Raw genomic sequence first — 26,730 nt, 5'->3', positions numbered from 1 at the left:
TCCCTTTACCGGCCAGAACAGCTTTGGCTTTTCAGCACTGCTGGTGTTATTCCAGCTGGTTTCCCAAATGCCTTTGCGCCTGCCCAGATGCAGCATTTCAGAGCTAAGGGCAGCCCCTGTGTCCAGGCTTCCAATTAGATTGCATCTATTAGCCAGATGCTGCTACGCAACACCAATTCCCAAATCTATTATCTAGGTGGTACTCGAATGAGTCAACTGGATTCAGGCACACTCACAGGTGCCTAAGTCTTAAATTAGGAAAATTTTCCTAATACAAGGCTGTTTTTCAACACAGAAAAAATAATTCTCTGTGGACGAAAACCAACTGCATGTCCCTTGTGATCCCTTCTTCCAAACTCCTGCTCTACAGAGCCATACAGTTCTGCTGAAATAGGTGGAGCTGCAAATTAGTGCTCAGTAATTTTTTTAGGGGGGGGGGGAAAAATCAGTGTAATGTGCTCCAATCCAGTTTCTTTTATACCTATGCCACAGGTGATCTTCATCTGTCTTTGCATTTGTATGCTCACCTTGGGTGTTAACGCTTTATTTCCCTGCAGGTCATGAAGCCCTTCTAAGGTCCTCACATCCCTACTGTCCCTCTGTTGGGACAGTCCTGCTCACCATAAGAGAGTCAGCAATATCCACACTGCATGGCTACACTACACTGTTTCACACGAACAAGATACCACCCTGAAAAAGCCTAAATTTGTTTCAGAATTCCCTTCTGCTGGTCCTCCATCAGTGTTGTAAAACCTACACTCCCCTGCAGGTCAAGAGAAACTGTGATTTCAGGGCACCTCCAAAGCTCTGCTTCACGTCTCAATGCGACTAATTCCCATCAGGCTCTCCTCTTCTGATACCCCCGACAGGCTGACGAGAAGTCCCAAATGTGTCATTCCACAGGCACTTTCGAGTGTTTCACTCGGAACTTTTCCACCTATTCTTCCGTCCATGCTTGTGCTCGGTGCTTTTACGTGATACTCTGCTAAAGCACGGGTGGCATGAGGGGCTATGTTCAGAAATACGCCCATCTCTGAGCCGTGTAAGGGCAAGCACAGGAACTGGTAGCTGAGCAGAGAGCAAGTTCAGATGAGCAGTCTCACACTGTCTATTGAACTGGCACAGCCATTATCTGCAGAGGATACTTGCTAGCCACCTTCAGCAGAACCCACTCTAATAAAAATCACAAAACCAGGCAGAAAACATACCTTGTAAGTTTGCAGGAAGATAGGCTGTGATCTCTGGTCTGGTATGTTGGATTCACAAGCATTGAAAGCATCAGACTGTGAGGGTACTAGAAGCTGGGTTGCAAGCGCTACATCTACTGTATCCTCATGTGGAGGAAGAGAACGAAGAAGCACAAGCCTGAAGACAGACCTGATAAACACAACTAGCCAAAAAGCCCTGTCTCATACACATACCTACTGTAAAATCCACGCTGACAGCAAGCTCTCAGATAGTTGCAGACCACACAGATCAAGTAAGTGCTTTATCCTTTGAAACATCAGGTCTGTTTTCTGCAGCAAGAAACAGAGCTTTTCCTCACCAGCTCAGTACTGTAATTCCTACCACTAATCTGGGAAATATAATCAACAGCAGTAAAATGTACTTTTTTCCCCCCCCTTGATGCTTTAATGACATTCCCATCTGCTTTTCCACATTCAGGTTGAGCTTGGAGACAGATGTTTTCCGCATCCTCACTTGTTTAAAAGGCTTACACCAGTGTTGGGCTACCAGTGGGCTTGCCACACAGTTCAGCGTATCTCTGGAGCTTTTTACATTGCACGACGTTATCCTAAGGCATAGTCCCTCTGAGTAGAGACAGAGCTTCCATGAAGCAAGAAGCAACCAAGCTGAATGCTGACCGCTGCTAACATGGTGGCACTCCTCAGTGACAGAGGGGTGGAAGGGGACTGATCAGGACAAGAGTGGGTGGCTCTGACCCTTTGAAGGGGTACTGCACCAACATTGGGGGTACTCCCACTCTTCTGCATTTAGCCCTGAAGATGCATGATGAAACCACACACAAACCCATAGTGTGACAGCTGTGACAAAACCTGAGGAGGCGTTTGCTTGATGGATATGCCAAGCTCTGAAACAGGGCCATGGGAGAGAACAGCTGAGGTTTCGTTGTGAGCAGAACAGTTCACAGGTCTGGTATCTCTGTTAAAGGTCCATTTTTAACAGTCTTAAACTCCTCATGCATGCCAAGACTGTTGAGAAATGTGAGAGCACCATCAGTTGCAGCACAACCCCATGTTTTTTAAGCTTGAAGCATCCAAAACAAACTCAAAAAACAGCTTAAGGCCACAGGTACCATGTTTGTCCACAGTTACACAGCAGAGCTCCAACCCAATTAAATGAGAACTAACCCTAAGCTACATGGATGTAAGCCATCTGTTGCCTCTTGGCCTCAGGGCCGAGAACTGGTTTCTGCTTCTCTCATTTTGCAGTATAGCTGTAGGCTTGAAATCGCTATTCCGTGGCCATGGCAGTCTCTCACAGGTGTATTTCATTCCCATATACAATTGCCTAAATCATAACTAACTCTTGCAAATAGTACTTCTCTCTGCTCTGTAAAACAGGAAATCCAATGACAAAATCTGCTAATGGCTGAGCAAATACCAACAGACAATTCTGCATGATCTGCCATGCATGGCCTCCCACAAATTCAGAAAATGAAGGTAAGGTGAACTGCAGGACCAGCTTTAAATCCACCTGTGATGGATGCACTCAACTCCTTGACCAAACTTGTGGTAGTTTGGTTCAGTCTCCAAAGGAAGCAAAGGCCTCGGACATAACCGGGCCAAGAACTTCTCTGGTTCCAACCTGTTCTCTGAAAGCCCACGCAGGAACAGGGTGACATGGTGAGCATCAATGCATATGGGCTTGGAAACTGGAACAGCAATCATGCGATTAACACATCAATAGCAGGTGGTTCTTCCAAGACTCATTTATCAAGGAACAAAGAAAGTTGTGAGTACACAGAGTCTCATGCCTACCTTTCCATCACAGGTAATTTGACTACGAGCCAACCATTTTATTCTATAATGATGACAGCCTGAGTGAGCCACCTTTGAGGTCTCCCTGCTAAGCAGCTGGCTGCACAGCGGTGACCTCCCTTTGAGCTGGGATACCTCTCAAGGTTACTGCTCAAGGCCGAGAGACCTCTTACCAACTGCAGACCTTTGGTAAGTGACCGATATTGCACATAACCTTGTATTATAGTGCACTAAGATTTTGTATTGGCAACTTTGAATCATTATTATATCCTCTGCAGTAAGTAACAGAGTGAACCTTGCCATCGAACTTTGTGAAGTCTCACTTTTACACCACCTTACTTCACTAAAACCACTTTTGCTGATACCTTTGGTGGTGGTTCTTCAAGACGTCTAAATCACCCATCCGCGACCCCACCTTCTTCGCACAAGGCTCCAACACATTCAAAAGCCACACACCTGCATACCCATCCCTTGCTCCATTTCAGAGCCGCCTCCTGCATCTGCACTCAGTGTCACTTAATGTAGCTTGTTTCTCTCTTACCAACAAACCACATGGCAAGGACTTCTGTGGCCCATCTGTCCCACACTACACAATAGGGCACTGAAATGAGGCACACCGGATTTCTCAAGGATTTCTCTGTGTGTCACAAACATGGAAAGGGATGCAATCCAACAAAAACCAGTCATTTCTCTCCTGCAGCAGCAGGACTTGCCCAGTTTACTTTGTAGCACAAACACAGCTCTGCACACTGTTCCAATTCATCTCATCATTGTTCAAGATTATCTGTCCCACTGGATCCATCAGGCTTAGGTATATTTTAATAATTCTTAGCCCCCAAACAGGCAGACTTGCATTCATATGAGTTTCAGAAAACTGAGTTTTGTTAACTCAGCATTGTGGAAGGGCATAGAAAACACCAACTAACCGTTGCTCTGCATCGGTCATGTCTCTGCTGCAGATGGCACAGAAGCATGAGTTCCTCCAGTGCACTGTGAACTTTGCTTGTGAATGAAAAGGGGGTGGGAGGGAAAGACTAGGAGCACAGAAATTATCTAGGAAAAGTTTGATGCCTGTTCTTATGACAAACAGTTCTAATCCTGTAAACTATAAAAGTGACATTTAAATGTAAATTTTAAAAATGATCAGGTGAAAGGCATTTCAGTTGAACATAATTAGCACCACAGACTTAAGTACTGTTTGCTGTGTAGTAGTCCCTTCCCGCATATAAATCTCCAGGTACATGATGTGTTGACAATAGGAAAGCTTTGCCTATAAGGTTTTTTTCCTGCACTTCTGAACTCCACACTGACAGGAAACCTCTGTCTCTGGCATGCTTCCAGCTTCATAACCATAATCCCACGTGAGTTCGGTTCCAGCTTTCACATGCCTAAGAAATAAAACACTCAGTCAATTTGTTTGAACTAAGTGAAACAGTACTGTGATTACAATTTGTCACTGACAACTCACATGCAAACCCCAAAATCGTAAGGGGCAGGGAGCATCACACAGGCAGCTTGTCAGGAGAGAACCAAGAGATATAAGTAGTCTCTGGCACATGCATGCTGCTTTGCTTACCAGAGCTATGGAGAGTGCAAATACCCACACCTAGGAGAAAATTTATCAAGCAGTGTGATAGGGTCAGAGTCTAAACAACCTGCTCTAACTTCGAGGCAAATTTTGGGAAACAAAAATCAAACAAAAAAAAGGAAAAAACACGTAAGTGAATACATCTAAATGAGAACACAGACAGTTTTGTTATTTTTACTATGTACAGTGCATCACTGAGGTTTGAACAGATCTCTGGATACACTGGTGATGAAGACTATCATCTTTGGTCTGATAAGCTTTTAATGCAATTGCACTATCTATATGCACAAAGCCTAAGACTCAGAATTAAACACATGCTCCTCATGAACCAGTTGCTCTGACAGTACACAAAAGAGAAGAAATTTCTAAGGTAGAAAATTCATTGCCCAAAATGAATGCCAAATTAAATACCTGAGACTAAGATGCTGAGGGACAACTGAGGGAAAATACAATAAAATACGGGTATTACAAAGAAGAGAGTAATTCTCTGGTATTTCTCACTGGATATCATATAAGGGACATCCAGTGAATAACCAGGCAGCAGGCTGAGAACAAACAATGAGGACTTTTTGAACAGCACATAATTGCAACCTGGGACTTGCTGCCTTAGGATGTTCTGGAGGCCAGAAATGTAAAACAAATAAAAAGGTGACTGGGCAAGTTCACGGAAGATACACAACTAAGCTCGATGATCCAGATGCAGTCCTTAATGTGGAAAAGTTGTAAAAGGGTGATTGTCAGAAATCAGGAGGGCCAGCCAGGCAAACATTCCTTCAACAATCTTCTTCCCTAAGTGTCTTCTGCTGACCACTATTACCTCTCTCCACTGACCTCAGTCCCCACTACACACTTCTTTACTGAGTACCTGAGCAAGAAAGACTCTAGCTAAAACAAAATATTTTTTCTGACATATTTCAAAACATTGTCTTCATGGTTCTTGGAAGCTCTTCTCACAGCACAATCTACAGCATCTGTGCCAGTGTGGACCAGGGTTGCAAAGCTCCACAGAGAATCAGTGTTCCCTGGGGTTGGTTTGTCTGGAACGAATCCTCTCCTCTCTGTCGTAAGTTCTCACCTAGTACTCCCGCTGTCACATACATCAGCTAGCTTCATTCATACAATTAATCTTTCCCCTCCTGGGTTCAGTTGCTGCCTTCTTGTGTCTCACTGGCACCAGCTCTCTGTACCTCCCTTTCTGTCATCCACTAAGGGAAGACCCACATCTTTTGATTTCAGAGGAAGTTTTCACCTCTGAGTATCTCAGTGCCACCTCCCCAGGACATGCTGGGCTACACAAAGTCCTGCTTCTCTTGGTAGCTGCGAGGAGAAGGCCTGGAGCCAGCTTGTTTGGCCCACAAAGTGTCTCAGCCTTAAGACCCTGTAGGGTCCAATCCTGCCCTATGGGACCCAGATCTGCTGGCCATTCCTTGAGACACAACACTGGGATCACTGAATATTGGCTTTCAAAATGACCATGTTGAGTTAAACCTATTTTTCCAGTGAATAAGATTATTGCTGAAATAGATGCATCAAAATTAAGCTTCCCCACTTTACATTTCAGTGCAAAACTGAAGAAAAACTCCTTAGTGATAATCGACAGCTGTATTTCTTCAGTCTTTAGTGCACAATAAGAAGTCACCAATAAGAAGACAGTTTTATGGTTTCATGATCTAAGCATCTGCCCCCCCTTAGCATAATTATTTCCTCATAACTAAGCATTGCTTTTTCCCTTAGTGCCTTGAATGAACAACATTAAGCTTTCAAAAATTCACCTGTTTGTGAAAAATGCCACCCATGGGAAACTTCTGTTGTGAGTCTCTACAAACACGCTCTGTGCAAAGAGATTTGGGCAGCAGCTGTGCTGTAAAACAGAATATTTGAATTAGAAACAGTGAAACACCTCATCGATGGCTGAAGAATCTATTTTGTGTCAGATATCTCTCACTAGTAAAGGTAGTTTCTTCCTTCCCTTCTCCAGCCCACACAGAATCTCTATTACTCAATGCCATTGCCACTTATTTTTGCAGTAGCTATGTCTCTTTAAAGTATTATTTCTGTTGTATTATGAAAGTACTTTTGCCTAGGAAAACCAAGTTCTTTTATCAAGCTGTCCTCCAGAAATTTATGGTGAGAATTCATCTTTGATTCAGGATGCACCACAAATAATCAGTATGTGACAGATATATCTTGTTGTCAGCCAGGGAAGCAGTACTAGGGAGCAAGCAATAGATTAAATGATTGTGTATGTTGGCAAAGAGATACAAGATGTGAAAGGTCATTCAGGTGCACATAGGAGCATGTGTATGGTCATGGATGCAGAAGAAAGGTTTCAGCAAGATGCACTACTAATCTTAACACCATATTGCCTCTGCAATGAAGAACAGATTAAACATATGCAAGGATTTTGCTGTAAGACACTTATTCATGCCAATGAAGAGAAATAAGTTACTTGCAGAGTACATGCAGACATGTCTATGAAACATTCATCTTAGTTGGAGGTACTTGGTAATTCATTACTATTTCTTGGCAAGTCAAAATTGAGAGACTTATTTAGTGCATACATACACAGTATGACAGACCACTCTCTGAACCTATGATTGAATGGTAGAGAAATTTCCTACAGTATCACAACACTTATCCTAAATCAGCACAAGCTAGAATTTACAATGGTTGGGGAACAAAAAACAAGTCTGGGAGAAGGCTTGTCATTCAACAAAATGTGCCATTTGCTCTCTGGACCCCCAAAAAAGGCTGTTCAAAAATTCAGGAAAAAGATGTCACTCATTACTGGGGAACATTTCACTCAGGAACCTCGTGGTGCTAAAAGCTACAGCTAGTATGTAGCATGCATCATCTTATGGAAGCACTAACAGCCGGTGTGACCCAACCTGCTGTTCTGTCACTTCAGAGTGCAGGAAGCACCACATAGCCTGCCTTGTCATGCACCTACCACATATATGGTTTATGTCCAAAAGCTTTCTAGTTTATGCAAATGCATCGTTGATTTATTTAAGCTAAGACAACTAAAAGAACACATGCAACTTTTTACTTACGTTAAGAAAACGACCCACATTTCCTTCTTTTGTGGCATCTAGTACATAAATATTTTCTTCATTAGCATTCTTCAGAAGTGTCCCGTCACCATCAGCCTCCTCACAAAATGCATCTTGTTTTGACTGCCTGTGATTTTCCTCTTTGCAGTCAGCTTTTAGCGGTACATTTTTGGATGGCCTCACAACACACGTGTCATCCAGCACACCTGACTTGCCACAATCAACACCCTGCAGAGACAGACTCTTTCTTTTGCATTCTGCACTGTCCACATCAGCAGACTCAGTTTGTCCAATTTCCATCGGATGTTCTTCCTTCTGCTGCTGAGTGGACTCTGTCAATGGACACATCAGTTCTTTTTCAACGTAAGTTTAAAGCCAAAGCCTTTCCCTTGTTTGGTCCTAAACTCTTATCCACCCACCCTTCTTTGTTCTCCAAAATGTATGCAGCTTCCTTGCTGTTTACAGGTCCGTAACACAACTACTCTTTTCTACGCCTCTCATCAATCCTCCCGCAAATGACTGTTTCCTGCTGCGGTGCCTAAAGCACTTGCTCAAGTCTCCTGTGAGTGACCTCGTCTCTCCCTTCTCAAATCCCACTCCAAATTGATTTCTTTCACATAGCATTTCATCATCATTCTCCACCTTAATTCCTGAGAGAATCACAAACTGTAATTAAGACAGAAACATAATGCACGTGCAAATAGCATCAGTTTCACACTGCTTCTTCAGCTTCAGGCTCCCTCACCCCTGCATTATATCCTGTTCAATTTTTGTTGACTGGAACATGTATTGGGTGTGACACAAAAAGATCTGCAAGACTGACTTTCCCACAATTGCACTGTATTTGAGAAGCTGCTGTCAGGACTGTTCAACATGTCCCAAGATCAACTTTTCAGCCAAGAGATTGCCCTGTACTAGTTAATGCACTGTAATACTCAAGGCAGCAATAATTTCTGTACCGCTGAGCTCTCTAGAGACAGCCTAAGCATTATGTGGACAACATCATTCTACTCTAAGAATAGGCCTGCCCACATCTGAAGACCACTTTCTACATTTGAAGTCTATCACCTGATGGGGCACAAGTGTACTAAGAGTGCAGTATTTATAGCTCTGCAAACCTACTTTGTTTTCGTTTCTTTGTTCCACTGGTTAGTTTTGTTTTGCTTGACTGATGAATCTGAGAACTATTATCTTCATCTGAGCTGGCACTGTGCACCAATGTATCAATTTCCTTTAAACAGAATAAAAGATAATTAAAAGGCTGTGATGTATTGTTGCTGTACGCAACTCTGGGTCAACACAGGATAGCAAGTGGGTTTTAGGACTCTAGGGTTGAAGTTTCAAACCTACTGTAATGCATGGCTATGGCTCAGTTTCAAAAGTCCATACATTTACTGCAATGCAACATTTGTCTTAATTTCAAATTATCCTTCAGAATAACCTGGAGGAAGCTCCCCACTCAACAAAACATTTAAGTAAGTGCTTAAGTCCCAACAATTTCACCAGAATTTAAACGTTTGTGTAAGTCACTGAACCAAAGCCCAAACATGCTTTCTACATGGTTTCAATAAAATGAACAGAAGTGGCAAGATTTCTCCTCTCCCACCACAAAAAGGTGATTAGTTATGGGAGCTCCAGAATGGACAGCACTGCCAAATGTTAGCATGAAAATCCCACATGCATTTCTTAAGTGCAATGAAACCTACAGAGTATGTTGACCCCAGTTTCCCTCCTTTGCACATATTTGCAGGCAATACATCACACCCAGGTCAGATCAAATTCTTCCAACTGTCCCACTGCATGAGAAAACTGCCTCCAACTGCTGAGATTTTCTTCTCTCCTTACTACATTGTTCTTTGTGGAGACATCACAAAAATATTATCACTCTGACCCCCTAAGTCTGCAGTTAGTTACAACAGGGGGTGGAGGGGTAGAATGATTCCTTAAGACTCTTAAGGCTGGAGTGTAAGTGAAGGGTGGAGAAGGGAGAGAGTAGGGTGTGAGAGTAGTTAATGCTGGTCTCAGGGAACATGTTGAAGGACTGATAATCAAGAAGGGATGGGGTACAGCTTCCAGCACGCCAGCTTAGCTCAGTGTGACATAATCTCATGAAGAAAGATCATTAGAACTATTTAAATGTATGAGATGAAAAGGTCAAAATTAACATACATATTCAGCACAGTGAAAAATGAATCTATTAAAGCCACTTATTACCATTTTTAGCTGGTGATTATGAAAAACAGTTGTTCTAGTTCCAGGCCTTCTTGTGGTTGCAATGCTTAAATTCCTTGGATGAACCCTGTACAGAAAGGTCAAAAGGAAATTATAAAAGACAAAGAGACCCATAAGTAACTGCCACAAAACACATTTCTCTAAGAGTCTCTAGTTCATAAAGAACAGACTACACCAGAGCCTGCAGTCTGGCCTCGCCCCAAGTTCCGTGACTATTTTGCCTTTAAGGATTGAAGACCTAGGTTAGGTTGTACAAATACTCAATAGTATTTGTAATAAACCAGTTGTTCATACTTTTGAGAGATCAGCAGCTGCTTTTACATCCTTTCCCAGTTCTCCTGCCAAAAACCAAATTCTCTGTTGTTTTACGATTATCAGATTATCTGTTGTTTTTACGATTATTACGATTATTATTATGATCAGATCATCTCAAAATAGAGCACCTGCAGACAGAGTTTTGCCTTTTTCCTGCTACCACTTTCAAGAGTTTTGCCAGTGTAGCTTTCAAACAGGAAAGCAAAGATGTTGTGGGGACAAAGGATAGAGAGGGAGACAGAGGGGGAGACATTCAATATATGGCAGATAGAGAAAATACTCTCCCACAAAAGAACCTCACTCCTTCACATCAGGAGAAGGTTGAGGAAGGGTGGGAAGCAGTATCTGACATATACATTTAAAACACCTAAAATCACATTTATTTGGATTACGTTCAGAGTGCAGTAGAAAACACCAGTTTCAAAACTAATCTTAATATCTGTACAATGTCTAGCAATAAGTAACAGCTCTTATTCAAGAAAACTTTCAACCTAAAACATTTATATGTGTTTTCTTGCCACAAAAAAATCATGGTACTCCTTTGGGCTACTGATAATGGCAAAAATGCTACTCTTTAAGGCTTTCTTAAGATTTAAAACCCTTTGTAAATTCAAAAGGTGCAGTAGCAACAAGAACTTGTGACATTATTACATGATTACATTGTTTGTCCTTTTAAAGGCAATCTGTTTGGGTGAATGACATGTCAAGCTTAGCACACTGATGTCCTCTCAAAGGTTTCTCAGATCAGCTGGATTGTCATTTCTTAAGAGGCAGAATAACAAAGTCATTTTGTCTGTCACATTTTTTTACACAGCCCACATGCGAAACATTTTTATTCTCAGGAAAGGAAATTTATGAGATTTAAGGTAGCAGCGCAGCAAACGCAATTTTAAAACCGTGCTTCCCTGCAATTTTTAGTAACACCACTTAGTAGAAGTAAAATCTAGCTGATTGCTGATAATTATGTAATTTACAAAATTAATAAATCATTAGGTTTCCAAGATACTGAAATGCAAGTGAGAATATACTGGCAGGTATTTTAAAAAGTTCCCATTTGCAATTTCACGGTGCTTCTCAAAGATCCACAATAATCTTCTACTATGAAATGAGCAAGAACTTGCAATCATTTATGAGTAGTACAAAGAAAGTGTTTACAAAGTAGTGTGACAGAGCAAGGAATAAAGTTTAAGATAACAAGCTCCTGACTTCCTTCTGAAAAGACTACAACATGCTATTGACAAAGCCACATGGTTATTTTGCAGTAATTTTATTTTAGGAATCCTGATAGGCTATGTGACCCTGACTGTAAAATGAAAACAGGAGCAGAACTTTTGCATAATTCACTGCAAAAGCAAGGTGTTGTCAGACCCCTAACGGGAAAGGTTAAGACTCCTAGCAGGAAAGGTTATGTTACAAAGAACAAGAAGTTTAGAGACTGGGAGCAAAGGATAGGACAGTTAGTGGCTAATTTGTTATCAAACCCTTCAATGTCATCAAGTATTTTTAAATCATTTATCTCAAGTATCTTTTATTAATTCTTTCAAATTAGCATAACGATTAATGCCCTGTTATAGCATAACGATTAATGCCCTAACGATCAAGTACACCCAGGAGATGAACTGGATTTCTAGAAAATGCCAAGTGGTACACACAGTAAGGAAAACTAAAATAGATTAAAAACTCTGTCCTACTGGAATAATCAGGAATTAACAAAAAAGTTGAGGCCAAAAAACCCCAAAACCCTCAGCTGAAGACATTCAGTTCTACTCTAAGTTTTAAAAAAAGTACTTTCTAGAATAGCAGAATATTAGTTTTGTTATGCTTATGTTTGCTTTGGTAAACTTACAGGGTTGATTTATTTTCATTATCCACAGCCTGAGACAAAGATTCCTGCTTCTCAAGAATGTCATTTTTGCCAGTCTGCACTAGTTCAATCACAGAGTCTGAACAATCAGTGTCAAGTTTTCTTTTTTTGGAAAAAAAGCCATGGCCTCTGTCATTCACAGCACTCTTCTCTTTCAGCTCTTGACCAGCATCTCCCAATGCTTGAACTTCAGCTCTGCTCATTAATCTCCCTTGAAGAAAAACAAAAGATTTTTTTTTTTTAAATGTTTGTTTGCTAAGATGGGTCACACTCACCATCGCAGCTCAAATTTACATTAAAAAAATACATTAACATTATTTGGGAAAGCAAAATATGAATGCATTTATACTGAAGGAAAACTAGCCCTGGCACAGGATACACAGACCTGTGAGGGAAAAATCAACAGTCTGAGATAGGCTTTGCTCCAGAATGTTTTGATTGTTTGTCTGGCACCATTGCATTGCAGAGTTCTTCAAGGTTCTTCTGTCTGTTTGATCATCTTGCAAGTTAAGACTATATGGACTCACTTCTCTTCCAAACCTGTATTTCCCTGTATGGTTCTCAAAAAAATTCCAGGGCACAGGCCACAGGAGAGGGAGAATTACGCAATACATCTTCCACAGGTCACCTTCCGTTACCTGAGTAAGTACAAACAAATGTCCCCTTGTCGATATCATCTAGGCAGCGGACGCCCCAGCCTTTCTTCTCCGTGTTGAACACTTGCAACCTGACTTGAATGCCATGCTGTACAACTCTGTTCTGACACATCATCTTGTCACACCTGCACAACACACTACACTCATAAATTCTGTCAAGAGGAAGCAAAACAAAACACAATATAAAAGAATGCCTTACCAAAACAAAGTTGCTATTATTAATTTCCCTCCTGAGCGTTAATAAGACAGTTGACTGAAAAGATAAAGACTCTGGCTAAAACTGATTGTGCAGCAGTGCTCTGAAGCTCATGACTTTCTTGATTGCTGATTAATCAATTTTAAGAGTCTGTCAGCCAGATTTTGGTGTAAGTAGACAAGAAAAATAAATGCTACCTTTTTATTTTATAGAAGTAAATCACACAGAAGCAGAAATTCCTATGAAGCACCTCGTTCTATGCTGGAACAGATTTTAGCAAAGACAACCTGTCTGCCTGGACCTCGCTGTAGCTGTAATGAGTTTTAGGATTTAATGAAATATTTCTAAAAGAATTCACAATTGTGCTTTTGTTTGCATGTTTCTGGGTTCACTGGCAGCTTTAATTCTGCACAGCAACCATAAACTAACATCACACAGCAACAAAGGACTGAAAGGGCCTCCTTAAGCCTGCGGGTTCACCGTTGGCTAGTGCAGAAAGCTACTTTGCACAATTCCTCTCCTAAACACCAGAGGTTACTGGTACCTTCTCCAGGCCACATATTAATCCACGGGAGCTGAATAAGAGAAAGGGCAAACACTTGCAGCACTGTGACAGCTTTGGAGACTCTTGTAAGAGTCATACATAACCAAGTCTGGCAACAGCAGCTGGCTGATATACAGGGCAAAAGTCAAGGGTGGCTACTGCTTCCCACTTCTTTGGCTGATATACGCTGTAACGGTCTTGTGATAGACCTCCTTCCCGTGTGGCAGGTTTGCTTTCCCTCTCCCTTCTCCCCTTGGCATGCCTGAATGTACCAGCACATGGGCCAGATACGGTTTGAGCTCCTGGACCAGCTAATACTATGTTACTCTTCACACTCTTCTTAGACCTTGAACTAAGCTGTGAAAATTGTAGTATCTGCAGCACAAAAGCGTTTTTCCCTCTCCTACTAGTCAAGTCACATTAATTATTTTTTATCGTTGTGCTGGTTTCGGCTGGGATAGAGCTAATTTTCTTCAAGGTAGCTGGTACAGCACTGTGTTTTGGATTTTAGTATGAGAATAATGTTGATAACACACTGATGCTTTAGTTGTTGCTAAGTAATGTTTACACTAGTCAAGGACTTTTCAGTTTCCCGTGCTCTGCCAGGTGCACAAGAAGCTGGGAGGGGACACAGCTGGGACAGCTGACCCCAACTGACCAAAGGGCTATTCCATACCATATGATGTCATGCTCAGCATATAAAGCTGGGGGAAGAAGGAGGAAGGGGGGACATTAGGAGTGATGGTGTTTGTCTTCCCCAGTAACTGTTACATGAGATGGAGCCCTGCTTTCCTGGAGATGGCTGAACACCTGCCTGCCCATGGGAAGTAATGAATTAATTCCTTGTTTTGCTTTGCTTGCGTGCATGGCTTTTGCTTTACTTACTAAACTGTCTTTATCTCAACCCACGAGTTTTCTCACTTCTACTCTTTTAATTCTCTCCCCCATCCCACTGTGGGGGGAGTGAGCAAGCAGCTGTGTGGTGCTTAGATGCCAGCTGGGGTTAAACCACAACAATCATCCTGATCTGTCAGTAAAATTGTGACAAAAATGGAAGGTTTCAGTAATCCAGAAACTGCAGTTATTTTAGTCCCGTAGCACGTACACTACAGGAGTAAAATAAGAGCATACAAATAAAATAAAAGTTAATAGTTCTGTCTTTCTTACCCACTAGGAACAGGTCCCTCCAGTCTTTTGTAACTGTATCCACGGGATGTTTTATTACTTGGAGACAGAGAAATTTTGCTACAGCCTCTTGCAGTTAGCTGTAGGCATGCACATTTTGACCTAGAAGATAACAGTAAAACACCTCAGAACACATTTGGGGCAGCGTAAAGCAAACATAAATGTAGATAATTTAAAATATACTTGACTATGCACACACACACTTTTATATATACACCTATTTTTTTCCCCCCACTTTTACTCCACAAGGCCATTTCACACACCCTACCCTTCTCTTTGTCTCTTGTTTGGTTATGCATGCTTTACAATAACCATGTTGTCTCCACCCCAACCCCATTCTTCTGCCAAGCTCTGTAAAAGACACATGCAAACAGCTGAAGTATGACAGAAATTTATTATAAACAGGACACTGTCAAATGGATTGAATGAATGAATGAAAATCACCTATTCTGGCACAGCATCCCAGCCTGTTAGCCACTACTTCGTTACCTTCCTCCCAGCCTAGCCCCCAGGAAGTGAAGAATATCATGCTGCGGTCTGGAGAACTCAAGCAATAATGCTGGTCTTCACCATCTTATGTCATGGCAACTCCAAAGACCCACAGCGTTTGTGCAAACAGCAACGGACCAAATCTTGAACCCCAAAACCGCACATCAAAAACATCTCAACTCTTGGGGTAGTTCAGTGCAAAGAAGCAGTATGCTATCTGCTTCCTGTTCCCCACCACTCAGCTGAAACTAAATAACTTTAATTACTGAAGCTTCATTATACCAAGCTGTGATTTCAAGCTTTTGTTGGGTTGTGGGCAATTATACTGCACACCAACACGTGCAACTGCCCTAGCTATCAATAATACAAAATGGATTCAAAACCAATTAACACCTACAGGCAGATATCGGGTCAAAGACAAACACCCTTCAAGAAAGTGGGCAAAATTATCACCAAACTCCTATATGTTAACTGTGGCAGGCTCCCACAGGGTAATATGTAGCCCAGAGTTCCTGGGCTTTACAAAAAGACAGCAATAAGCAACATCATTTGAACTGCTCAGAACATAAATGTGTTCTTTGACCACAGTTTCATAGTGTCTGTTTAGACAAGGGGAAGGGTAGGATGTAGAGGTTGTGAACAGAGATGTTTCTTCCTTTGCCCTCAATAACCTTCTAAGTCCCAAATAATCTGATCTCTCCAGGCTGTCCCACCCCATCTCCAGGATACCATCCCACAGTAGGAGCTGCAGCAGAAGTTGTAATGCAGAATCCTTCCCTGCCTGCCAGGAAAATGAGCCTTCCTCTGCTGGCACAAGAGTCTCCCTTCCCCACTCTTTTCCCAAAGCCAAGAGATCTGCTTGCCAGCTCCACTTGGAGGAGACGCACTGCCAATTTGGGAAGAAAGGGAAAGGAACACAATAATCCACTTGTTGATCGCTTCCTTCCCTACAACAGAGGCTGGACAGGTAGGAGCACCCAAATTCTGGAGAAGACAAAGACACAGTGGTGTCAGTCAACACAGAGCATGACACAAGACAACTATCACAGATATTCCAGCAGCGTTGGTCCTTCATTATTTGGCACTGTTTGGTACTGCACGCCTTCACACTTACACCACCACCCTACTATTGAGGCATCATGCGTCACTTGTCTGGGATTAGATTTTTCTACCTACCTATCAATGCAGCCATCTGTGCAGTCACATGAATCAACAAATATGCTGGAGAAATTGTTGAGATAATATCCACGTGGCCACGATGCCCTCCGATATTTGAAATAAGGTAATCTTGCGCAGTCAAGATCGTTACAGAAGGAAACGGGCACAGACTCAGCTCCATTGCTAATATCAAAATCAAACACGAGGGGTTCGGGATTTACGGTGTTCCTGCCCAACAGTACGTATGTGTTGAAGGAGAAGTGATCAACAAATATGAAATTGCACTCTGTTTCAAACAAATAATTTTGCACATCTTGGAAGCTCCTCAGACTTCGGCCACAAGGAGCTTTATAATTCACATCCAGTGATTTCGAAAGGCAGTCTGCTTTTGCATGGCGTCTTTGAAAGTGAAACAGGATTGGTATTTTAAGAGGATTTTCACCCTTGTAGGAGCCTGCTGATCTGTTGGCAAGACATGCACTGGAGCACTTGTGGTTCTGATACTGTAGGTTTAAAGGCAAATCTTGAATTTTACTGGATTCTTCTTTACTCCCTGAACCTGTTTTTTTCATCTCCTCTTTTTTGCTATTTGGAATAAAAAGAAAAAAAAAGAAAAAAGAGCAGCATCTTAGACAAGCAGTAAAATGCTCAGTTTTTTAGTGGTTCAATATTATTAGCGCAGGAAAGAAACAGCTCATTGCTAGAAGTTCAAGGTTTTCACTGAATCACTGTTTGCATTGTGTTACTGTCCTAACATCATATGAAGGCATGTTTAGTGACATTCCAAAAAAAAAAAAAAAGGGCAACAGCTTCTTTCCAGAAAGAACTTACATACTAAAACACAGAAAAGACATTAGGGGGGGAAAAAAAAAGGAATGATATCTTTACCCCCATCTTCCAAATCAGTACCTGAGGCTAAATACACAGAGACTGTGTATCTGCACAGTCTCTGCGCCATCTGTAAAAGCCTGAGAACTCAAAAATTGTTAAGTCCTAACCCTGATAATCCTGGTAATACTCATGGATCTTTATCCACAACCAAACGTCCTGTTTTATTCTGCAATGTTTTCACGTGGTAAATTAGACAAGTCTACTCAGAATCTCAGGTTTTGTATCAAGGTCAAGCTAAAAATATTTTCACTTTGAAAACTGTCAGGATTCAAAACTGGGTTTAACACTCTGAATTTAGAAATACAAGAGAGAGATTAAAATCTCTCTCAAATGCACTAAAGAATGTCAAATAAGGAATTGGAATAAACTATTACACACACTGACCTGTGAGAACCTTCTACAGAGTTTGCAGTATTCTCATCTGTAAGAAGCTGCTGCAATTTGGGTTTGGTTTCCTGTATGCCATCTCCGTCAAACACATCACTTACTGAAAAAAATTGAATGCAAGCAAAAACTTCAGCAATCCACATTTCATTTTATAATCGAACTTACTTTAGTTACTAAGGAGATAATTGCCAAAATACATTAAAAACAATGCATTGCTATGAACTACAGCTAACAAAGAGCATGCTAGCAAGTGCCCTACTAAAAAAACAAGCTGCTTTTTATAACGTACACAAAAGTCATGTGTTTGCATATAGGTGTGCAAGTGAGTGACTAGCTGACACGCAACACACACTCTCACACTTTCTCTCCTGCCCCTCCTCTCCCTCCCTCTCTCTCCTTCCCTTTCCCCAAAGGGGAAAAACTTAGGTGTGCATTGACAAACTTGAGGCAGAAGTGCCCTTTTTCATAGGCCATCAGGTGATTTGCACATTAAAATCTTCCACGTAGCTTTCAAAGTGCATCAAGACAACACAAATGTGAAACACATACAGATTTCTCTTCATTATTTGAGGTAAAAGGATGCCAGGGTATTACAGCTAGTGGAGCCATGCACAAGATGACTCTGCTTGCAGCCAGCTCGGTTTCAACAGGGCTTACTAGTTCAAACTCTCTTCACTTGGTACAAGCCATATACACATACACACAAACCACAAAAGTACAAACCCAGCTAAGAGTCCACAGTCCAGTACCTGAGGACACTAATAATTGCGTTTTTTCCCTTGTAATGCTAACAGGCTTCTCAGATCTATTTTACTGATTTCAACAAAGGCAAATAAGCTCCTGGTGAGTAAAACAAGACAAATTAAATCCACATACCAAATAAATACAATCGAGATGCACATACCATTTGTCAAGGTTAAGAGATCACCTAGATCAGCTTCATTCACCAGTGTCCAAGCCTGCCAGCATTCTATGCAAAACCCAAAACAAAACAGGTATGAAGTGTAATTTAAGTAATGATAATAGGGACAATGATAATAGGGACTACTAAAAGGGAAAACAAAGTGTAAGTCTTCCAGAGACACTTGTTTCCTCAGTATGCTAATCTAGAGCACTGCAAGACTTATACTATTAGAAACCTTTTGCACCACAGTCTGTAATAGACACATCTACGAATTACAATAAAAATACAGCTCATGTTAGTGGTTGTGAATCAGCACCGAACATCCTCCCGCTTTTGGAAAGCTGCTGGAATGTTTCCAAACACACACAAACCAGTAGCCTCCAGTGGCAGTAATATACGTAAACACAATTTAGTGTAAGTTTCTCTCTTTACTTTGTCATCAGACTAAGCCATCTTCTGGCTAAGAAGGGCTGGATCTTGGCAGACCAAATTAATGCTACTCCTAAATTGGTCGAAATGGCCTTCAGATAGTAAGAACACAAAGGAGAGACCAGTTCTGTCTCCACCTCTTACCGCATGGAATAAATATTACAAGGTGACAGACAAATATCAGCAAAATCCATGTTAATATTTTAGTTTGAAATCTTTACAGAACAAAGCATAGAAAAATTCAAATTTAACTATGTCACAGATTCACTGTGTCATCTGGGGATTCAAGTTCAACTTTTACCTATGCACTGCTGTAATATTTTGTCATAAAAATAAAGATGTGGGAGCTCAAGAACACAAAAACTTGCGCTACCAATTTAGAGCAAGCAGTACAATGCAGAGTGTGTGGCTATACCAGTTTAAAAGCATCTTACACTACTGTACATTTTCTTGCACAAAAAAAGCAATAAGATCCATAGATTACATTTACATGTGTGATTTAATTAAAAAAAGTAAGTTTTCTGGATTAAATAAACCAGTAAAAAGAAACCTGTGTACTGCTCCAGGCTTATCAGACTTCTGATTTTTATGTAGATAAAGGAAAGTTACTTCCATGAAAATCAGGAACAATCTTAAATGCATTGCTGTCACATTTTTCTACTAATGTTTCAAGTTATAATGGTGTCTCCGACATGAAATACTACTTACATGATTATAATCCCACCCCAAAACCATTCAGTTCTCGGAGATCAGCTTGAAAGGCTAAAACTTCTGACGATAAACAAAACACAAGGCACTGCAAATACTTCATTACTTCTCAAGAATAAACATTTCAGTTCCATGTGCTTAAGAGCCACACATTGTTTGAAAAAGTATATAGGCAAAATGAGAAAATGGCAAAATGCACCTGAAATGATTAGTCTTTTTTTAAAAAGCAGATATATTTTTAAAAGTGCTTAAAACCACCAACTACTAAGTAATTTAAATTCAGAGGTATCTGAATTGTGCCAGATATCACACAGCCCTACACAAAGCAGACCACAGCTCCCCTGAAGTCCAGCTTAACTGTCACAAGGATTTCAAACCTTGGTTTGTAGCAGTTCCATTCTTGATCTTTTGCTTTAGCAACAGCAGCACATTTTGCACCTGCTCAAATATGATGTCCACTCTTCTACCTCCTAACTGTGTCCAAAACGTCTTCAAATCACCTGAAATGCAAATTTCCATTTACAAGTCTGTACAGCTCCCAAGAAGTCTAAAAACACAAGTAGCTCCTAGTGGACTTCTCAAAGGCTCCCACTCATTCATTGGGAGGCACTTCTGAAAAACCAGCCTAGACAGCTGTCTTCTTTTGCAGACTTTAACCTTCAGAAGTCTTTTCCTAAACCTAATCATGAAAGTGAAACAGAATTCAAGTGACGAACTGGAGTGGCTTCTGATGGTCCATGATGCTCCTCCCTTCAAGTAACTTTTCTAGCATGCCTACAAAGGGTGCTGTGGAAGCCCTTCTCCAAACACTAGCAAATTAGTCCCACTATAAATTAATCACCACTGAAACTCATAGAAATGACACAGGAGAATATTTTCAATTGAATGAACCGAACATATTATTAAACAAAAGACATTTGGACTTTTTTTTATAGCTGTAATCTCCCTTAACTACACAAGCTGACTATCCTGTCCCATCAATATTTTTGGTATGTTTTCTAGGGAAAAAAATGTTCTAAATATTTTCAGATAACAGCAGTTTGATAAATTTTGTTCACCAAGTGACATCAGTTGCAATAATTAATACAGCCCTTATAGCATGCCTCATTCCTCAACTAGAAATATTTATAAAGAACATTTTGCTTAAAGAAATGCTTTTTAAGCTACTGGTTCAGAACCTCTTCTCTTCCAAGTGTATGTTCCTTTGAGGTACTAAGCCCATTCATGAAAGCTCTTGTTCAAACATTAGCAGTGCATCTTTGGCAAAGACTCTGAAAAGGGAATATGGTTCAGTGTCGTCGACAGACGATGCCAGAAAAGAGAACATACTCTCTCTCGTGGTTAATGTTTCTCTTCTTCAACGATAAAGCACAAAAGATTCAGTAAATCTGTTTTCCTACTCCATTTCTAGAGGTAGAGTCCACTGTCACCATACTAGGTTTATATTCTGCTTTCAGACAATAAGTCTCGGTTGGCAAATGTGCTATAGCGACACCTCCCCAGCAGTCATGAAATACTGCATTCTTGTAAGGCTAATAAAAAAGTATTTCCTTAATATTTTCCTTAGCAGAGAATGACTTGTTGCCCAAGATACCAGAAACTAAGTAATGCTATGGCAGTACAGAGTCTATGGTTACTTTCAAAAGTGTCATGACAGCAGTGAAGAAAGTAACTATCTTTTTTGTCACCACAACACCAGCTGCTTATGTAACCAGCAGCTATGAGCACAGTATTTAATATCAACAGGCAACGTTGAAAGTACTTCATCTTGTACAACAACTGATTTGGTGCTAACTTTCAACATCATTTCATGAGCTTTTATATTCACAGAACTTTTAAAAAAACATGGAAAGGTCAAAGTCCCGTTACAAAAAATGCCCACAACAATTCTTGGAAACCTACACTACTGCTCCAAGAGACAATATCTGCCTCGGGCCATTTCCACCCTTTTGCTGTGCATGATAGTATCACAAACTTAAAATACTGAGAAATAAGTATATTTAATATCTGTGTTTAAAAATACACATTCGGAAATTCTAGTAAGAAGTTCCACCACTGCAGATTAAAACTGCTGTTCTTATTTCTTATCTGTTTTCAGATATATCAATACATTTACTTTGTCTGGATAGCACTGGTGGATAGATTACTTCAGAGGATGGCTGGCAGAACACAATTTTTCATTTCTGGATCATCAGCTATAATCTTGCGTAGGCCAAAAGGAAATAAAACATATACTACTACATGTAGTGCTCAAACCACTCACTCACCTTGGAAATGCTTCCCCCATTCTCACGCTGGAGTGCCCCAAAACTCCAGCAGCAAAAACTTGGTTTTGCACAGAGAAGCAAAGATTGCATATGAAGTTCATAGTATAATTTTCATTTCAAAAAAGACAGATGTCCACATCACTAATCTCCTCTCCAGTGTTAATGCTGCTATTGTCAACCCCAGCTAGGAGGACAGGGAATGAACAGACACAGGAAGCATCTACCCTGTCAGCATTCAAAATGATCTCACCAGCTGATGACTCAGGGTGCGGACAGGCATCTGGTGGCAATAGTTCTAAACTCAGCTGAGACCATTACCTCTGGAGGGATTTTCTTTTTCCTCTATAGGATCCTTGTAGCCATACCTCTTTTTTCAGCATTGTGCAGGGGAATGATGCTAGAGCAAGAAACAAGCAGCCAAGGCCAGGGCTACATACGCCAGCTACCGAAAAAATACTTGGGTGCATGTTTCCTATAAAGGACCTGTAGTGCTGCTGACTAACATCTTACACATACACCATAAAAGGCAAAACTAGTGTCTTCCGGTTATCATTTTCACACCAGAAGCAGTGCCAAATATATACTGCCTTCCCCTTTCCCTCCATAAATCCAAATTATACTACCTTCAATCCTCTCCTCCCTGGAACTAGTAAGGTTCTCCGCTCCAAAGCAGTCACACAGCACTGCAAGAGGTACAGAATGGACAAGTAAGAAAGAGATCAAGTGAGAAATTAAAATGGTTGTAGCTACTGAGTTTTGCAAAACTTATACAAGTACAGCGGGTATCAGTGGGAGCACTGTGTGAGAAAGCATTGTGGTGAAAGTCATCCCACTTTCAGTCATCCCACAACTTGTCAAGACCTAGCTGAAGAACACTCAAATAAAACAAGCTGTGTGAGGAAATTTTTTTTACATGGGTCATTTCTTATTATCCCTCAAGCATGAAGCTGTCATGAGATGACCCATATTTCCAGCATATTCAGCTGAGCCTACATAATCCCCACTTCCTCTTAGAATCACAGAATCGTTTAGGTGGGAAAAGACCTTTAAGATCATCAAGTCCAACCATTAACCTAGTACTGCCAAGTCCACCACTAATACCTCCACCACTTCCCTGGGCAGCCTGTTCCAATGCTTGACAACCCTTTCGGTGAAGAAATTTTTCCTAATATCCAGTCTAAACCTCCCCTGGCGCAATTTGAGGCCATTTCCTCTCATCCTATCACTTGTTACTGGGGAGAAGAGACTGACACCCACCTCGCTACAACCTCCTTTCAGGTAGTTGTAGAGAGCAATAAGGTCTCCCCTCAGCCTCTGCTTCTCCAGGCTAAATAACCCCAGTTCCCTCCTCATAAGACTTGTGCTCTAGAACCTTCACCAGCTTTATTGTCCTTCTTTGGACATGCACCAGCACCTCAATGTCCTTCTTGTACTGAGGGGCCCAAAACCGAACACAGTATTCGAGGTGCGGCCTTAACAGTGCCAAGTACAGGCGCACGATCACTTCCCTAGTTCTGCTGGCCACGCTATTTTTGATACAAGCCAGGATGCTATTGGTCTTCTTGGCCACCTGGGCACACTGCTGGCTCTTATTCAGGCGACTGTTGACCAGCACCCCCAGGTCCTTTTCCACCAGGCAGCTTTCCAGCCACTCTTCCCCAAGCCTGTAGCGTTGCATGGGGTTGTTGTGATCCAAGTGCAGGACCTTGCACTTGGCCTTGTTAAACCTCATACAATTGACCTCGGCCCATTGATCCAGCCTGTCCAGGTCCCTCTGCAGAGCCTGCCTACCCTCAAGCAGATCAACACTCCCGCACAACTTGGTGTCTTCTGCAGGCTTACTGAGGGTGCACTTGATCCCCTTGTCCAGACCATTGATAAAGATATGAAACAGAACTGGCCCCAGCACAGAGCCCTGGGGAACACCACTTGTGACCGGCCGCCAACTGGATTGAACTCCATTCACCACCACTCTTTGGGCCTGGCCATCCAGCCAGTTTTTTACCCAGTGAAGTGTATGCCCATCCAAGCCATGAGCAGCCAGTTTCTCCAGGAGAATGCTGTGGGAAACCGTGCCAAAGGCTTTACTGAAGTCTAGGCAGACAACATCCACAGCCTTTCCCTCATCCACTCAGCAGGTCACCTTGTCATAGAAGGAGATCAGGTTAGTCAAGCAGGACCTGCTTTTCATAAACCCATGCTGACTGGGCCTGATCACCTGGTTGTCCTGTACGTGCTGTGTCATGGCATTCAAGATGATCTGCTCCATAACCTTCCCCAGCACCGAGGTCAGGCTGACAGGCCTGTAGTTCCCCAGATCCTCCTTCTGGCCCTTCTTGTAGATGGGTGTCACATTTGCTAACCTCCAGTCAGCTGGGACCTCCCTGGTTATCCAGGACTGCTGACAAAGGATTGAAAGTGGCTTGGTGAGCACTTCCGCCAGCTCCCTCAGAACCCTTGGGTGGATCCCATCCGGCCCCATAGACTTGTGTATGTCTAAGTGGTGTAGCAGGTCACTAACCATTTCCCCTTGGATTACGGGGGCTTCATTCTGCTCCCGTCCCTGTCTTCCAGCTCAGGGGGCTGGGTACCCAGAGAACAACTGGTCTTACTATTAAAGACTGAGGCAAAGAAGGCATTAAGTACCTCAGCTGTTTCCTCATCCTTTCTCACTATGTTTCCCCCTGCATCCAATAAAGGATGGAGATTCTCCTTAGCTCCCCTTTTGTTGCTAATGCATTGATAGAAACATTTTTTATTGTCTTTTACAGCAGTAGCCAGATTAAGTTCTAGCTGGGCTTTAGCCCTTCTAATTTTCTCCCTGCATAACCTCACGACATCCTTGTTGTCCTCCTGAGTTGCTTGACTCTTCTTCCAAAGGTCATAAACTCTCCTTTTTTGCCTGAGTTCCAGCCAAACCTGTCTGTTCAGCCAGGCCAGTCTTATTCCCTGCCAGCTCGTCTTTCGGCACATGGGGACCGCCTGCTCCTGCACCTTTATGATTTCCTCCTTGAAGAACGTCCAGCCTTCCTGGACTCCTTTGCCCTTCGGGACTGCTTCCCAAGGGACTCTGTCAACCAGTCTCTTAAACAGGCCAAAGTCTGCCCTCCAGAAGTCCGAGGTGGCAGTTCTGCTGACCACCCTCCTCACTTCTCCAAGAATCAAAAACTATATTGTTTCGTGATCTCTATGCCTAAGACAACCTCCAACCATCACATCATCCACAAGTCCTCTGCTCACAAACAACAGGTCCAGCGGGACACCTTCCCTAGTTGGCTCACTCACCAGCTATGTCAGGAAGTTATCTTCCATGCACTCCAGGAACATCCTAGACTGTTTCCTCTCTGCTGTATTGTGCTTCCAGCAGACACCTGGTAAGTTGAAGTCCCCCCATGAGAACAAGGGCTAGCAATTGTGAGACTTCTCCCAGCTGCTTGTAGAGTATTTCATCTGCCTCTTCATCCTGGTTGGGTGGTCTATAACAGACTCCCACCATGACATCTGCCTTGTTGGCCTTCCCCCTGATTCCTACCCATAAACACTCAACCCTATCGCCACCATAATTAAGCTCTAGATAATCAAAACACTCCCTAGCATACAGGGCTACCTCACCGCCTCTCCTTTCTTGCCTATCCTTTCTGAAGAGTTTATAGCCATCCACTGCAGCACTTGTTATATTAGCTCACATTTCTCTCTCTTTTTTTTTTTTAATTAATGCTGCCAGTACAGTGGTACTGCAACTAAAATAATTTACTTAGTAAAAAATGAAGGCTTTTTTAGGTAAAAAATTTACTGAATCCATTTCTCAACGGATGTAAGATAGAGGAAGGTATCTCCACTGGAACAAAACTAAGGAAAAGTAAGGCAGCATTCTTCAACCACACTGAAGATACCAAATTTCTGACTATCACCACTAATGACACAGAGAGCATAGCACATACCTCACTCATAAGTTAGCTACTTAATCTCTTCTATGCTATAACTGAAAAAACATTTCCATTCATTCTGTCACGGAAATTTCATTTGCTTGACTGGGAAAAGAGGTTAAGTGAAGACTGTTGCTTCCTATAAAAGTTTCTCACAAGATCTGCCTAATGACTGTTCAAAACATTTTTTTTTTTTTAAGGCTTACTTTTTGTCTCTTCCATCTTGTGGGGCAGCCGCATGAAGGGCCGTTACACTCGTTGGGGTATTGCCGGCGCCGAGCCCAGCTCAGGTAGGAGAGCGGTGCGTTGGTCTCGCTGTCCTCCGACACCGCTGCAGGGGCAGCGCCAGGGGCCCGCGGGCAGGAGCCGGGCTGCCTGTCAGGCTGGGGGCGCTGCGCCAGCGCTTGCCAACGGCTGACATGGGGCGGACCTGCGGCGGGGGGGCGAGACCTCTCGTGGGGGCGAGACTCTGCTCAGGGGCCACCCTGGGCCGGCCCGGGGCCACTGGCGCACCGCTCGGGGCCTCGCCCCAGCACCTTCCACACTCCTCTGGCCAAGGTCTCTCAGCTCATCTGGGGATGAAGGAGAGAAAAGGACTGAAGCCGTGCGGCGCCGACAGAAGGACACGCCACCACGCTGAGACGCGGCGGTTACCCCGACCCGCCGTACTCCCTCGGGCACATGTTCCCTGGGGTGTGGGCACCAGTGGGCTGCGGCCTGGGGGAGGCCGGGCCGATACCCCCACCAGGTGACGGGCCCCACACGGCTCCGCCTGCAGCACCCGGCGCTAGTTACCGTCACCCCGCAGCTCCGCTGAGGGACGGCGCGGCCCTAGCGGAGCCACGAGCCGGGCCCAGGCCAGCCGCCCTCCTCCTCATTCGCCCCCGCCCCCAAGCCCGCCCCCGCTTAACGGTACCTGCGGGTGGCGCTCGGCGG

The 26,730-nt window shown here is 42.6% G+C and overlaps 1 protein-coding gene across 6 annotated transcripts; it reads right to left on the bottom strand.

Annotated features, from left to right (window-relative positions):
• Window positions 1-1,618: 1,618 nt before the first annotated feature.
• On the bottom strand, window positions 1,619-26,730 carry SETDB2 (SET domain bifurcated histone lysine methyltransferase 2). 6 transcript variants are annotated; one of them, XM_075489707.1, is made up of 14 exons: window positions 26,711-26,730; window positions 26,001-26,366; window positions 19,979-20,101; window positions 18,465-18,530; window positions 17,558-17,660; window positions 16,301-16,867; window positions 14,618-14,737; window positions 12,693-12,862; window positions 12,037-12,265; window positions 9,858-9,942; window positions 8,766-8,874; window positions 7,644-7,996; window positions 6,363-6,451; window positions 1,619-4,390 (listed from the first exon to the last, which is right to left on the bottom strand). In XM_075489707.1, the coding sequence occupies exons 2-14, from the start codon at window positions 26,032-26,034 to the stop codon at window positions 4,273-4,275; spliced, it is 2,166 nt and encodes a 721-aa protein (XP_075345822.1). In that variant the 5' UTR covers window positions 26,035-26,366; window positions 26,711-26,730; the 3' UTR covers window positions 1,619-4,272. The 6 variants fall into 6 exon arrangements, with proteins under 6 accessions (XP_075345822.1, XP_075345825.1, XP_075345838.1 ...); XM_075489710.1 differs by lacking the exon at window positions 26,711-26,730 and adding an exon at window positions 26,449-26,559; XM_075489723.1 differs by lacking the exon at window positions 26,711-26,730 and having other exon boundaries at window positions 12,693-12,835; window positions 26,001-26,426.

The sequence above is a fragment of the Mycteria americana genome, chromosome 1 (assembly GCF_035582795.1).
Source record: "Mycteria americana isolate JAX WOST 10 ecotype Jacksonville Zoo and Gardens chromosome 1, USCA_MyAme_1.0, whole genome shotgun sequence".
Taxonomy (NCBI): Eukaryota; Metazoa; Chordata; class Aves; order Ciconiiformes; family Ciconiidae; genus Mycteria; species Mycteria americana.
The sequence above is the reverse complement of the archived record's forward strand: the minus strand, read 5'-3'. Positions and strand labels throughout refer to the sequence as shown.

Excerpts from the sequence above, each read along its gene's own strand:
- SETDB2 (XM_075489707.1), bottom strand. The coding sequence starts at position 26,034 with ATGCGGCTGCCCCACAAGATGGAAGAGACAAAAA. Across the intron at positions 12,266-12,692 it reads ATTTGTTTGTACTTACTCAG|GGAGATTAATGAGCAGAGCT; the intron begins GTAACGGAAGGT and ends TTTTTCTTCAAG. Across the intron at positions 7,997-8,765 it reads AACAAAGAAACGAAAACAAA|AACTGATGTGTCCATTGACA; the intron begins GTAGGTTTGCAG and ends ACGTTGAAAAAG.